The sequence below is a fragment of the Corvus moneduloides genome, chromosome 4 (genome assembly GCF_009650955.1).
Source record: "Corvus moneduloides isolate bCorMon1 chromosome 4, bCorMon1.pri, whole genome shotgun sequence".
Classification (NCBI taxonomy): Eukaryota; Metazoa; Chordata; class Aves; order Passeriformes; family Corvidae; genus Corvus; species Corvus moneduloides.
The window spans coordinates 34,136,708-34,152,506 of record NC_045479.1 but is presented as its reverse complement, the minus strand read 5'-3'; the positions used below and the strand labels follow the sequence as shown (position 1 = coordinate 34,152,506).

Genomic DNA, 15,799 nt, shown 5'->3' with positions numbered 1-15,799 from the left:
TTGTGTTTGAAAGCATGTTTCATCCTTGTCTACTATCATCCTTGCAAGGGTAAAGCCTCTTATTTTTCTCATGTTGGATCTTCGTGGTCTCCTGTAGGCCTCTAGAAAAGTCTTCAGTTGTCTCTGAGATGTAGTTCCCTCCTTTTCTCAAGCCGCCTATTTCCAGCCTCGTGGCTCATTGCTTCCCACAGCTTTCCCTGTTGACCCCTGCACTGCAGCAGCATTTCCTAGTTTGTTGCTCTCTGAGAGCGAGCTCCCTCCTCCTTCCCAATATCCAGCTGAACCAGTGCAAAATTGCCTGGTAAGACAAGCAGCCAGCCCAGTGCTCTTTTGACAAGCCACAGCCCTTTAACAAAACATCCACGTACGGTAGAGCAGCGAATTATACACTTGTAACATCTGTCCCAGTGAGAATCTCAGCTTTCACGGGAAAAACCCCAAACCAGACCAGTATATGTAGTCATCATGGTTTTGGCCAGTGTTTAAGAATGTAAACCTCTTTAATCTGGGATTTCAGAAAGCAAATAACAAAAATTAAAATGAAGTGGTTTTTCTAGCCTTCCAGTTATTTCTGTGATAAGATTCAAAGGCTGACTGTGGGTTTGACAGAAGTGAGGTCAGCCCCAGCTGTTAATGCTCTGGTCCAAGGGAAGCCTGTTGCAGGCAGTAGGAGGTGTTCTTCATAATTTAACTCTTGGATTAAACTCCTCTTTGTTTATACTTGCAGTATGTGGAAAGTATGTAAGCCTTGGCCAAGATACAAAGGAGGAGGTAGGGACGCAGTTGATTCTATACTGTTGCATTACCCAAGTCCAAAAGTTGTGTCTTAAGGTCCTGTTCATCTGTTGCCTGCAGCTGAACTGGGTCCCTGCATACCATCCTTAGCTTCTTTTAGGCATGCACTAACTGGTTTATGTGCAGAGTGTTTGTAAAGCCTGTCCAACCATGAATCTTTACTTCTGTGTTGTCAGGATGTTTTATCCCCCTTGTGCTCTAGCGTAACAGGGCTGCAGTATGCACATTCAGCTCTGAGTGATGAGAATGTGCTCAGATAGGTACTTAAATACTTATTCAGTGAGATGGCATAGCTCAGGTCTCCTCCAAAACAAAGGACTCAAATCATGTGTACTCATGGCAGTCTTTGGAAGAGAACGTCTGTATAGTCTGGAGTCTTATCACAGATAATGAGTAGGGACTGAAATGTGGGTATTCTGGTTTTCTCCTTAGAAAGGAGTGTTTTCCATGATTCTGGAAAGTTACTGAGCAAAAGGAAGGAAAATATATTGTCTTCTAAAAAAGAAGTCCAGCTGCCTAATTATTCTGTTTGTAAAATTAAGACAAGTATGGTTTCTAAGAAACTTGGAGACTAGCCTTGACAAAGTGATGGTTTCTGTGGAGCCTCTGCTTTAAGGCATTTCACTTTCAAACATTTGAGATGTTGATGCTTTTAAATTGGTAGGTGATTAAAAATGGATTTTTGTCATCATGATGTTTTTATCATTTTCATAGTTTTCATAATTGCAGTATTAAAAACATTAATCTCAGAAGTCACCGCAGACAACCCTACAATACTGAGAGAGTTTGTTTCAAAGAACTACAAATACTGCTACAGGGTAGTCTTTACAGTTTAGTTTCTATTTAGATATGTGAATTGTGGAAGATGTAGTTTTTAATAAGTGGAGGAACTTCAGTGTCCTTTCATAGAGTCTCTTGAAAAATTTAGCAGCTGTCATTTCTGTCCCTGAATGTATTTTGGTTAATGATTTTTATGTACTTGTGCAGATAAGAAGGAATTTTAAGGAAAATTGTAGGTACAGAATTTAAAATCTTAGTCTTTTCTGTCAAATTTTTCACCACTAAAATGAATATTGGTAGCCAGGTAAATCCATAATGTGTGGTTGTTCCTAGTCTTTGAAGGTTATTCTCATTTTTTTCTCTAAGCAATGTAAAGAAATCTATTTTGTTCATTGATTAACAAAGTTGAGAAGTACATGAATGATTAACAATTTCTGAGGTTTTTGGTGCTCTGAGCAACCTGATCTAGCTGAAGATGCCCCTGCTCATTGCAGGGGTGTTGAATTAGATTGCCTTTAAAAGTTCCTTCCAACCCAAACTATTCTGTGACTGAATATTTATATGGGCTTCCTAGGATGCAGTGTTCAATCATGGCAGATTTTACAGCACACTGTGTGTAAAATGGTGGACAGCACCACTTTGAAAAACACCGTTGCATTTCTGGGTAATATTTGGCAGAAACAAACAGAGAAAGGAGCTAGGGGCAGAGAAAGATGAAAATAAAATTGTTGAAAGCTTCTACTTAGGCTGGATAAATATGCAACGGAAGCATGTTGGATGACAATTTGCAGATCACACAGTAAAAGAGTCCACTGCTGTCTGTGGTGCTTAATTATTTGTGTAATTGATACTTATGTAGGGCTAGAACCTTCTTAAACTCCATAGAAAGCAAAATTGCAAATTCCTACTACTGTTAGAAATATGGTGTCTGAATTTAGAGGCTGTATGGAAAGATTAGAGCAAAAGAAGACAGAAGGTGGTTAAGCCATCTGGTTAATATCATTCAGCGTATCTGTGTCAAGAGCTGGTGACAGAAGCATCATCTTGATCTGTTATCAGCTGCATTTTGTCATGGTACTTACAGCAAAACTTTGAAGAATCTTAACTTTTTGGAGTGGTTTGAGGGTAACTACTGTCTATGAGGTATAGATGAAGGTTTCATAGGAAGACTTAGGGTGCTTTTGACAGAAGAATGATGAGCTGATGAAGGATCTGTAGGCTGGGCAGGTGGTTTGAAGTGCAGACAAACACTAGCAATGAAGTTCATCCTATCATCATCCTATCATCATGAAGGTGAAGATGTGCATTCTTCCAAGGAACAAGGAAATATGTCACACGGCTTTCTGAAAGATTCAGAAATTTGGGCCTTTACTATCATGACATCTAGGTAACCTGTGTAGTGACCCTGAAAACATGCTCCTGGTGTAGAATGAGTATTTTTAAGACTGTCAGGTGGGAGGGAATTTTGTGGCCATGTAATGCTTCTTTGTGCATGATAACTCAAGGACTTCTCGTTTTAATGTCGTGTATATCTTCTGTTTAGTGGAGCTTGTTTATTTTTCAAGACTTAGGAAAATGAAATGTTACTTCTTGAGGTATAATGGTTATAACTGTTCTCAGATAAGTATTTCTATTACAAGTCTCAGTTTGCTGTGGTTTTTTTACCATGCATGGCAAGATTGCAGCTGCCCTAGTGATATTCTTGGAAGTCACATTTTGATAGGCATGTTTGGTAGTAGTCATGGCTTAACAAAGTTAACCCCTTTCTTCAGCTTTCCACTTCCATACACTGTTCCCTCCACTGTGCTGACACAAGATCACTCTGCACAAAGAACTGCTCACTCTGGAAACAATGGGAAAAAATAAACACAAAAGTTCCCAAAGCATCATTACTGTTTAAATTCTCCTATTGTCAAGAAGCCACAGTCTAAATTTACTGGTTAGAAAATAAATGCAACCTGAATCAGTTTTGCCTACATTTTGATTTTAGAAATTCTGGTATACTGTGCTCCACTGTCATCCTTTCTTGCTGGCATCCTTCCTTAGCAAACTCAATAACTTAATCTGAAAGTCAAGGTGGATAATTTTCTAGCATGCAAAGCCCCTGTGTCCCCATCACATGCGTGAAGATTATGGCATATGGTTTACTGAAAAAGTATTTATTTTTAAATTATTATTGGCAGCTGGATGTGGCTTTGATCTGGAGGTGGATTAAGGGGAGGGTTCAGGTTTGTGTGTAAGTGAATTTGAGTCATCAGCACCCGTAGTGCTCTCCTGCGGGGGAGAGTGCTGTAAGGAGTGGGTAACTGCAGGTAACTCAGGCCTCTCCTGGGCTTGCTGAGGAATGGTACCTCTCTGCTCTTTTATTGTGTCTTTGCCAAACACTGTCTTGCTTCAGGGCACATTTTTTTCTTGTTTGCACTGTGGAGTGCCTGACCTTAGGCAACCTAGTTTAGTTCATTAAACTTCACTAACTTTTTTTGTACTGAATTCTGTCTATCTGTTAATCTCTACAAATCCACGTTTTACATTTGAAAGAACTTACTAAAAAAATGAGCCAAAAACTCAAGATAGGAACAACTTCGAGGATTTTTCTTTTGGTGGTTTTACTGTAGCAGAAATGTTCAGTGATGTGGGTGTCTGCATAATGTAACACATCCTATTCCAAATCTCGACTTTTTTGAATTCTTGAAGAAACCCACACTCATTAAATAGCTTTCTGTTATGATAACTTGCAGAGAGAGCTGCTGTACTTCAGCCTCCCTGCTGAGTGACTTCTAATTATAAATCATCTCTTTGTGGCTCAAATATGCTGTGCTTCCAAACTCCACTCATTAGTGAGACTGGAATGAATTTAGTAATAGCTGGCTGTTTGCGCCAGAGCTGTGCTAAGGAAAGATTGTTGCATTTATGTTCTTGATGCCTAAAACACATTTGCCATGCATTGGACCTGGACAAACCAGGAATTACCAAGGCTAGCTCTGTGTGTTTGTGTGTGTAAATGTGGAAGAATACATGCAGGCAATGTGATGTCTATTTGCACTTCTTCTTTTTCTTGTTATTTTTCCATTTGGTCTATAAAAAATGAGAAATTTATTTAAAACAAAAGCTTTGATAATGGTACTGAATGTATTTAAGACAAAATAAATTTCTTCCTTTCTTCTAAAAGAGCATGTAATTTTTCATTTCCTTCAGAGAAACTGGGTTGTTTTACAGGTAGACTAATTTGACCACAGATCATTGCCTCACAGGAAATATGAAAGATCTTTTTTTGGGCCAAACAAGATAACTGTGCAGGCTTTCAATAAGTTTAATGTAATTGGTTAAGGGGTTTCAGCGCACCTCTTACAGTACCAGTAACTGACCTCTTTTAAGTACTTCACCCCCTAATAGTTGAGAAGTATCTTGGTATTGGTTCACGGGACATTGCTACTAACTGCCTCATTTCTTCACATTAGCTTAATGGAGAGTAATGACATTTCATGTCATGAAATAAGTTTCGTTATCCATATTCTGCTTCACTGTTTTTAATCTCTCTTTATTTGAATTATTAAGGATTTGGTTTTGCAATATGGAGGTCAGTAATTGCTTTACCTTGAACTCTATCTCTGATTCAGACTCTAGTAATGCAGTTTGTATTTTTAAAAAGCTATGCTTAAATATCCTTTTAAATACACCTTAGAAGGATCCCTAGAATAAGGGGAGAAAAAATTAGCACCAATGTTTTTTATATTGTTTTCTTCATATTTCATGTATAAGGAAACAAAGTAGAGGACATCCCATTCAAGGTTATTCTGTTATTTTTATCAAACATACTTTGGAGGAAATTTTCTGTTGAAGTGTTTACAGTTTTAATTATTGGCTAAATATGCTTATATTTGTGCATTTTTACTCCTGTGGTATCTTTGCAACACTCTTCACTATCATTGAGCAGGAATTACTTATGTAGTTAGCTGGGACTGTTTGCTGCAAAAAGTTTAATTTGCTTTCTCTATTCATTTTCTAATAGGTATTCATTCCAATTTCTGTTTAGTGTATTCCATAGGGAATGAATACGAAAAGCTTCCCCAATAATTAACACAGAAAAACACCAAGCGCTCTTTTCTTTAATTAATCTTTGACCATAACCAATTCTATTAAAAAGCTAGCAATCTAATGAAAAAGAGGAATAAATGAAGTTGTTACTAAAACGGTAGTTTTCCCAGTCTTGCTTCTCAAGATTGCAGTACTTGCTGGTAAGGCCTTAAAAAGGTTGTTAATTTAATTTCTTTTATGAGGTGGTGTTTGTTTGCTTGTTTGTGGTGGGTTTTTTTTGGTTGCTGGGGGTTTTTTTTATTTGTTTGGTTTTGTTTTTGTTCAGTGTATTATTCTTCAAACTTTCAAGCACATATATCCAGAATTTTATTGCTAGTGCTTCATAGCTACTTGGTTGGCTACATGGGAGGCACGACTAGGTTAGGTGAGAAAGGAGGCATGTAGATGTGCGTCAGACTGCTTGTTTTGACTAGGAGTTTGAGTGGAGTTCCTGTCAGTACACCTGGGAACAAAGCTTTTCATCAGTGGTGGGTGAACTACTATTTGTCAGCATTCTTTGTGAATTACCTTTCATCTCCTGTTGGTGGGAGTTGAATCTTGAAGGTGTGTAGTTCTCGCTTTTAAGTCACTTTTGTTAAGGCTTTCTGAGACTGTTAGTCGTTGCTGTGTTGCCTTTAGCTTCTCCAGTTCTTTGTGCTTCCCATTTTTTGAACTGTGATCCTAGTGGATCATAAAAAAAGGAGTAATTAAACAGAGATTGCATCCAGACTGCAGGAGATGTCCTTCAGGCTGCTATTTATAATAAGCACTGCATCTGAAATAAATGCCCAGTAAGTGGCTGATAACTGTGAAATTTATTCCTGCTCCTAAAGGGTACTGACTTCAAACATAATACTTATCTACTTGGGAGTGTCTTTTGGTGATCCTACTGTGCCTTCTCATAAATAAATATATTTTGTGGGTGTAGAAGGAAGGTGAGTTTTTTTAAAAATAATGTTGTATTTAAAACATAGCCTGTATTAAGTTTGTCACACAGATAGGTTTTGAGTCACTTAATAATTTTTTCCTTATCTTGCTAAACTGCTAGATCTGAAAATAAAGTAACTGCACAAAAATCAGGTTTAAATGTTTTTTTAAAGGAAATAAGTGTCTACTTGTATGATCTTAAATGAATTTTCCTTGATGGTATAAAATGCCTTCTGAGTTGATAAGCAGGTTCTGTGTTTTGCATGGACTTCCAATGCTATTTGTGTTTCTCTTTGAAATGTTTTAGGGTTTTAAGCTTTACTAGAAAAATTGCAATTAAACGTTCAAGACTGTAATGTATTTTCTTTGTTATGAGTATAGTTTTAAGACTGCTTTGCTGTTTGTTCTCTTGATGTATTTTAAAAGTACAATTAAAACAAATTAAACACCTTGATTTTTTTCAGTAGGCAGAGAAAAACAAAATTACCTGCACATAAGATGCTGCTTGTTATCCATGATCCACTCTAGAATCCTGTTATCCACTGTAGCAAATAACTGCTGTAGCTTGATGGGCTTCCTACTGATAGACTTCTGTTACACCTAGAGAGGTTGTTCTGTCAGACCTAGAGCCAAATTGCTATTTATCCCATGTGCAGAAATTGGTTATTGATGACTTTCTTCTACTGGGTTGGTAAAGATGCTTAGTCATTGCCAGAGGCTTAATCTGGGATTTAATGACATTTTTGCTCATAAAATCCATTGGTCAGTATGTGTCTATTTACATTTTAACAGTGTGTGTTTTTCTCCCACTGCATATTAAACCAGCCCATAGGCTTTAATTTTCCTTTATTGCCCTTTTATTAGTGTAGGGAACATAGAATGTGCCATTACAGTTTTTGGTGGTAGGTAGGATTGCAGTCTGTGCTGCCATTTTGTACTTTGTTTCTTTTTTTCTTAAGCATGGCTGTACATTGTATAGAAGAGGAGAAGAAACTTTGTGAAGAAAAAGCAGCATATCTATCCATTCAAACAAGCAGGGCTTTAGTAAATTGCATTGTCGGGTCAGATTTACTTAATGTGATGTAGGAGATATAAATGTTATCATGAGCCTTAGCTGTAGAAACTCATTTTCATGTGTTTGTTACTCAAGAGGATGGGCCAGCTATACAGCAGTTGCAGCCTTTGCATTCCCAGTGAGACTGGGGCAAGGCTTCCTTTGTCCTTGGGGCTCTGCAGGCCTACTGATCAATTTGCTCAGGTGTAGTGCTGAACTGTGCTGCCCATCTCAGCTGTGCCAGTCCTCTATGAGACTGTCCTGCTCCCTTATAGTCCATGTCGCAGTGGCAGAAGCAAACTGGTTCCATTTTACACAGCCAGAATCTTCCTCTGGTTCCCTTTGAATTAAACAAATTACTCTGTTGCGTTGCTCTATCCAGTTCCATCTTTTATTTCTGAAAGATCTGTGTTGGAACCAGACCTTCTAGGATTTATTAGTATTGAGGAGAGTGGAAGGATTGCTTCGCATATCTTGGAGGGTGTGCTTTCATTTGTAGTCTCAATAGTGTTTACCTTTCTAGCAGTGGTTCAAAAGAGTTGCTTGTGATACGTGATAATCCCTCATGCTTCTCTGAAGATGGGCCAACCACGTGTTCCACTTCTTGTACTTGTGTAGCTTTAAGCAATCAGTGTTGTCCCTGCCTTTTATACAGGTATAATTTTCTGAACATTTCTCTGTTATTTCAAAATAATTTTGAATTCCAGTTCTGCCTCACAACATACTTGCATGATCAGTGAGCTCTCAGTGTTTTGTCTAGCATGGAAAGTGCAGCACCCTTCCTTCACTGCAAAAGCTCTGGTTAAGACAATACTTGTTAAATGAAATGCAGGTAGTGACGACCACCTCTCTTACTGTGCAGTGGTAACAGTAGTACTGGACAGCATCCCAGAGCAGTCTGGCAGTCCAGAAATGTCTTTTGGTCCCAATGAGTTTCTAATCTCCTGTGTAAAGTTCTTTCTGCTGCAGATAGATGAACTCTGGATAGATATCCATAGCATCACCATTATCACACAGCTTTTAGCTGTGTGGACTTCGAGAAAGCCTTGCCTTGCACTGATCATGCAAACAGATTTATCAAGCTACTGTATTCTCATACTGAAATCAGCCAGATAGACACTTTCTAACACATTCCTGAGTATTGCAAAGCAGGCACTGTTTATTGCAGCGCTGAGCAGTTTGAGGATCCTTTCACTGATTGAGTGCCCCAAGTGTTGGGTAAACAGAATTCTTATCATACACACTGATTACATATTCATTAACTATCCCCACTTACTTGATATATATGTATTGCTTTATTTTACATAGTCACAGCCCTTATCAGAAGTCCTTTTATGGTTCTTTGGGGTCTTCTTTGATGGTCTTCAGTGTCCAGTGTCCTTTTCAGGTGGCTGTTTTTCTACCCCCACTTTTGAGTAAGTGTGGTATCATTGTTTTACATAACTTTTGCTTTGTCAGCCTTGCAGAGCTGAGTTGGCATCCTGCTTGTATTTTTCTTGACTTCTGTTTGCCCAAGTTATATCTTTTGTCTACTTCTCCAAGGCTGTGTTGTTCTGTTCTCCTGTCCTTATCAAGTCCTTCTGCTCTTATACTATCTCCAGTCATTCACACAGTTTCTGATCTTAATGCAGTCTGTCTTTTCCTCTGTAGTCCTTATAACTGTTTTTCAGTGGAGAGGTTAGAGTCTTTGTGGTTTTGGATTTTTTTTGTTTTGGTAATTAAAGATTCATATCAAAGAATGAAGAATTTTAGAGTAAGACTTTGGCATTTTTAAATGCCAGTATTTATAACTCGAATGTAAGGCAAGTCATAGCGATAAGGACTGTTTAGCTTGTGCTACAGCCTAATTACAATAAAAGTATGTGCAGATAATCTTCAGCTGTTTTGTGAATGCAATCGCTTTCTTGTTGGAGAAGAGTTGTGTGGGGTCATAACACTAGAAGTAAATGTCATTAAATATGCACAGTTGGTCCCAATATTGGACAAGCTGTAGCCAGAGTTCCAACTCTGAGTAAAAACAGACCTTCAGGCCAGTTGTTGCATCACCAGTGAAAATGAACATTTAGTGGGTCATGTGAGCAGGAACAAACTGGGCAGGTGATCAAGCAGCGTTAAAGGCCACTTCCATCTCAGTACTGTGACCCAGCAGGGGTTGTAGTAAATAGCTTCATTCCTGGTGGGGATATGTTTTGAATTCTAGTTTGGCTCCAGCTTGCCTGAGCTGTTATCCAGGAACCTCTATCTAATGTGGGAAGAAGATACTGTCAGTCTAGTGATCTGGCAGCATTTTACTACTTTTGGAAGTCCCAGTTTTGAAGCCAACATATTTTTAAGGGCTCTAATTTGGAAAAGAAACTCCTGTGAGTAATGCCTGATGACACATCTTCTTTCATCTCTGCATTTCCTGAGTTCTAAAAATAACATTTTGTGTGTGATGATTTTGATATTGACTGTCTTGATCATGTGCCATGTTTAATGGTGCTTTGTGAAATGGACAAGGTGAGGTTAAAAGAACAGCGTCTTTCGAAAATGCTTTGGATACCACTTAGGTGATGACTGAGCTTTGGCAGTGGCTGCCCAATTAAGAAATCTGCTTAAGTGCCTTATTTAAGGGTAATATAATGAAGTGAGGGATTAGGATTTAATGCAAGATAAATGTTCAGAGTGGGTGGGTCATGCAGATGGATTTTGATAGGGCGATGAAAAAGGTTTCTATAGTCACAGAGACTAAAATTGCAGTTGTGGTACTTGGCTGTTAGCAGGCAGTAGAGATGTTAAATCTCATCTCAATCAGTACTCATTTTTTTCCTCAGATGGAAATGACTACTTACGAAAGGTTGGAGGATTTATGGGGGTGTCAAAACATATGGCAGATGGGATGGATTTGGATTTATGAGTATAGTAATCCAAATCCTTTCTGCCAGGCATTACAGAGGATCTCTTCTGCTGCTGGACTGCACTGAATGTACACAATCAGATCAGAGGAGCACAGGTTGTCAGGAGGCTCAGAGGAGGAAGAGTCACGAGTGAAAGTGCTTGTCTGAGCAGAGTTCATTTTAAAAGCACTTCCTTTGCAGGCAGACGTCTACTGGGGAACTGGCTATATTATTTAATTTTAATAAATTGCTGGAATGATTTTCTTCCAAAGTCTGAAAGAAAGCAAAGCCAAAATGTGTGCTAAACCTTTCTCATTATCTGTGACTATATTAGCACAGAGGGATAAAAGCGATGCAAAAGTCGTGAATGTTGAGACAGGAAAAAAAGGGAATGACTTTGTCTTTCCCTTCTAGGCCAATGCTATCTGTGAGATTTGAAAATTGAAAATTAAAAAAACAAGAAAGGAAAAAGGCATCCTACTTTAAATTATTGTATCAGACGTTTAAATGTTAGGGACGGATTTTCTTGGCTCTAGCCTGAGCCTCCGCTGAAATCTGAAAATTCACAATGGCGTGTCAGTGTTACACAGGTTATTGCTAACTGTAGTTAACATGTACTTAATTTTAAAAAGTTGTAAAGCTACTGGCTATTGAAAAGATCCATGTCAGAAATCTGGGGAAGAATGCAAACCATTTGTGTCTGAGGCAGCAACAGGAAATTTGCGCTTCACTCCTGTGGTCAGTTAACTGAGTTTAAGAATCTACCAGAGCTCTGTCTGCAGTTGACTAGTGCCTTAGAGCATGATATATTGATACGCTGGGGTGGTAAACCTACTCAGATATCTCTGAGCTCCATGAGTGAATGCTTACATATTTCATTTGAAAGTTCTGTAAAATGCTTAAAAAATAGTAAAAAAAGTTCTGTTACAGCATGAAACACAAAACTATATGTGGATAATCTGTGTTCTTTTTAGAACCAACCAGTGTGAGGATCCAGATATTACAGACCTTAAGTGTAAAGCTTAAAAGAGAGGCTTGCTCATAGTTACTTGAGCAGTGAAGATTGATTAACTCTGAGCTACATATTGTTAACATTTCTGGGGGGAGGAGCAAGAGGCAAACTTCTAATTGTTAGTAGTTGTTTAACATATGAGGAAGATCTGAAAATTTTTAGATGGTTTCACTGTTACCCATGAGGAGTAGCATATCCGCTCTTGCGTGGTTTTGTCAGAGAACTTTGTAATGTGAGCTCTCTTGGCATTTAATTGAAAAGTGTGGTGGTTAGGACTTCAGAAAAGTGAGATTTTCTTTCAGTTGTTATGTAAATATTAACAAAACAACAAAGCAGTCTAATCAGTCCATGAAAGCTCACTTTTCATCTGTTAATCAAGTTTCACTTCCTTAGTATTTGGGATATCTTAATCTTTCAAGTGGTGTGTAGCCTTCCAGAAAAGACTATTTGTAAGTCAAACAAACAAAAAAGACCATCTTTCATTTCCCAGCTTCTTTCTGTCTAAGCAGCCTCCTAAGAGATTCATAAGAAGGATGTATAAAAGAGCACCTAGTCACATTTAACATTTGAGGGCTGTTTATATGTGTATTTGAAGGAATGAGTTTAAAAATAATTGAGTCAGAAGGGTGGGCAGAAGAAATTTCATGTCGAAAAATATGACAAGAATTAAAGGATAGTTGAACCAGGGACATGAGGTTTTACTATGAGGGCATACATGCAAATCCATGAAATCTGAATAATCTTTTTATTCCAAATATAAACTTAGTTGGGAGTTTCAGTGATAACCAGTTTACACAGTTTTATAACATTAAAAGCATTTAAATAGTTTTGTCAGGCATGGATGAAACCATATGTGAAGTGAGTTGTGAAGTATTATCCAGCTTACAAATAAAAGTAAGTTGTTCTAATAGACTTTCCAGGGAATGTAGTTAGCATGAAGTGTAGATGAGGCTTTTGATTTATATGTTACCAAAAAACTGTGGATTATTCAAGATGTAAAAAAGCTAGTAAATCAAACTGGTGTTAATATGGCAAATTAAATCTGGACCCAGGCTTTACTTTATGTATAAAAAGTGCCAGTGTTTTTTAGATGTTTGTGATCCAAGTGCATAAATGTTCTCTTTATAAATTTGTTTGTTCCCTACTAATGCCTCCATTAAATTCCATATTGTATCAAAACTGAATGAATGAATCTAACTGACGTTTAGTATTTTAAACTTCACAAGGAGGAACTCTATAGAAATGTGAAAAGGAATAAATCTCTTCATGCTAAATTATAAGATAAACTATAAATTATCATTACTAGACTGTCTTCTTAGTAGAACATCAGTAAACTGGTGGTAGAAAACTATTAATAATTGACCTAAAATGGTCAACACTATCATCTGTAATTCATGATATCAAGGGTTGATCCTGCCCAAAGAGGAGAAAAATGAGCTGTTTTGTAGAAATAAGATAAAACATTCTACTATGAGGTTCTGCTTCTGAATAACTAAGTAAACATTGAATAATCATCCAGGAATGTGTAGTGTGAGATGGAAAAAACATACCTAATAAAATGAAAAATGATAGACAAATAATTCTTTCTAATAATGAGGAAAAGGTTATTAAAGCACTTATACTGTATCTGGAACTATTTGGCAAATAGGTATTTTTTTTCCTTACAAAAGGCATCTGAGAAATTGAAATATAAAAATGCATGTATTTTAGCTTCTTCATAGAGAAAGAGTAATGTAAACCAGCTTTCATTTAGGGTGCCCATGTAATTGAGAGAAGAACTTACCTAAGAAGCAGCTCCTGCTGGAAAATGTTCAGTTATTCCATAAATAAGTGGAGATTCTTCAAGTTGCTAGCATGATGATATTGGTAGGTGGAGTCAGCTGCCTGCTTCATATAATGTTATGTAAATGCATATGAAAATGTGAAAGGTTTTGGAGCGCTTATTATGGTGTGCTAGAAGCAAACTCCCCAATGTATTGTTTGGCTCCGAGATCACAGAATCACTGATTGTTAGGGTTGGAAGGGACATCTGGAGATCATCCAGTTCAAATCCCCCTGCCAAGGCAGGGTCACCTAGAGCAGGTTGTACAGCAACAAATTCAGGTGGGTTGTGAATGTCTCCAGAGAACGAGAATCCACAATGTCCCTGGGCAGCCTGTTCCAGTGCTCTGCCACTCGCCATGTAAAGAAGCCCTTCCTCATATTGAGGTGAAACTTTTTGTGTTTTATGCAAAATGAAGTGAGACTTCCAATAGTAGGTAGCCTCTGAAGGCTCCAAGTGATCACTATAGTTAATAGGTAGGAGCTAGGAGACCTAAGTATGGAATCTGTGTCTGTTTTCCTCTCTTGCTTTCTTGGAAGTTTTAATCAGTTCTCTGGTGAAATGCCTCAGGAGAGACTTTGATTAAGGAATATGGAGCTGGAGCATCCTTTAGGCTTTAAATCCAGCTAAGGCAGACTGGTGTTTTGGTCACAGCCAGAAACAGTGAAAGGATTTGGGCGGTTATGTAGGAACTAATGTAAGATTCCATAAATTCCTCTAAAATAAGAGTTTCCAAAGCATTATGCAAGCTAAATCTTAAGTGAGGACTGACAGCCCTAAAATGTCTGAAGGATTGACTCTGATACATTCTTGATACAGCTTAAATGAAAGAGCCAGTTCCTTTAGTCTGTAGTCAACCATGTACCCCAATGTGGCGTGATCCAAATGTCAGAGACCAAGATCTACTGTGTTTGTTTCCATTACTGAAAAAAAGTTCTATCAGATATTTTCTTCGTTCTTTTTTGTGTATAATTTACACAGCTAAATACATAGTGTTGATGCAATGCTTTTTTTTTCTTTTCAGAGAAAGAATTTGACCCTGTTCTTCAGCATTGGTTTATTGAGCTCCTGGGGAACTGCACTGCTGGGTGTTCGCCTATACTGGATGGGCAACAAGCCCCCAAGTTTTTCTAATTCTGACAATCCAGCAGCTGACTCAGACAGTTTTCTCACACGTACCCTGACCTTCTTTTACTTGCCAACCAAGAACCTCTGGCTGTTGCTGTGCCCAGATACCCTCAGCTTTGACTGGTCTATGGATGCTGTGCCTCTTCTAAAAGCAGTCAGTGACTGGAGGAATCTACACACTGTGGCCTTCTATGCAGGACTCCTCCTCCTTGCCTACTTCAGCTTGAAGGGCTCCAGCAATGAGAGAGAATGCAATGGGAAAACTGTAATGAATGGCAAGCAAAATGCTAATGGGCATAGCTGCCACCCAGAGATGGAGTACAAGACACTGGAGGTGAAGTCAAGCTTTGCATCAAAAGAAGAGAATGGCCTAAAAAAGCATGAAATTCAGAAACTGCAGCTTCCTTCAACTGAGAACATTGTCATTCTGTCTCTCTCTTTGTTAATAGTGCCCTTCGTTCCTGCCACAAACCTATTTTTCTATGTTGGCTTTGTAATAGCAGAGCGTGTGCTGTATGTTCCTAGTATGGGCTTCTGCCTGCTGGTTACAGTAGGTGTCAGGGCCCTTTATGTCAAAGCCCAAAAGCGCTTTCTAAAGAACTTGGTTTTTTGTTCCACTGCTGCATTAATTATTTTCTATGGACTCAAGACTGTTGTCAGGAATGGGGACTGGCAGAATGAGGAGATGCTGTACAGGTCAGGGATAAAAGTAAACCCTGCTAAAGGTAATTTTTGCTCTTTATCATGACTGCTTTACTTATACAGTCTGCCTTTGAATTGTCTGATTTTATCAGCTACGTCTAAAGAGGATACTTTAAGAAATGTCATCTCAGGTTGCAGTTGTATGTGCATTAGTAAAAATTGGGGAGAAGCAGGAATATGTTTTGATTAGGTGTTACAGGTTTGGCATTAACACAGAGAAAAGGAGAGCCTAAGGTAAGGGCATACTTTCTTTTTCAGTCGTATTAGTTCTGTATTTTGAAATTAAAGATGTATTATTAATATTATAGAGCATGCCCTGGTGTTTTTCCATTTGGAATCTGGTATCTAGCATGCTAATGAAGATTTTTCGTATGTTTACCAAATGTTCTGTTTTCTATGACTAGAAAATATGGGAAATAGTAAAGGACATCATCAGGGAGGTGCTGTTCCTTTATTTCATCTGATGCAAATAACGTCAATACTATGTAATAAAAATGAGGAAATGAGGTCATATAATTCAGCCTAGGAAATTACTGTAGTTCCCCCTGCATATGAATACTGTAAAGAGTTATTGTCAAATACTTATGCCTCCCTGTTCATGTGTAAATATCAGCTATTTGTAACGTTAC

At 38.1% G+C, this 15,799-nt stretch overlaps 1 protein-coding gene across 1 annotated transcript in view; it reads left to right on the top strand.

Annotated features, from left to right (window-relative positions):
* TMTC2 (transmembrane O-mannosyltransferase targeting cadherins 2) overlaps positions 1–15,799 on the top strand; it is a 235,982-nt gene that overhangs the window by 123,200 nt on the left and 96,983 nt on the right. The window contains exon 3 of the mRNA XM_032106615.1: positions 14,365–15,193. Coding sequence (XP_031962506.1) covers positions 14,365–15,193 — 829 coding nt within the window. The remainder of the gene's footprint in view (positions 1–14,364; positions 15,194–15,799) is intronic.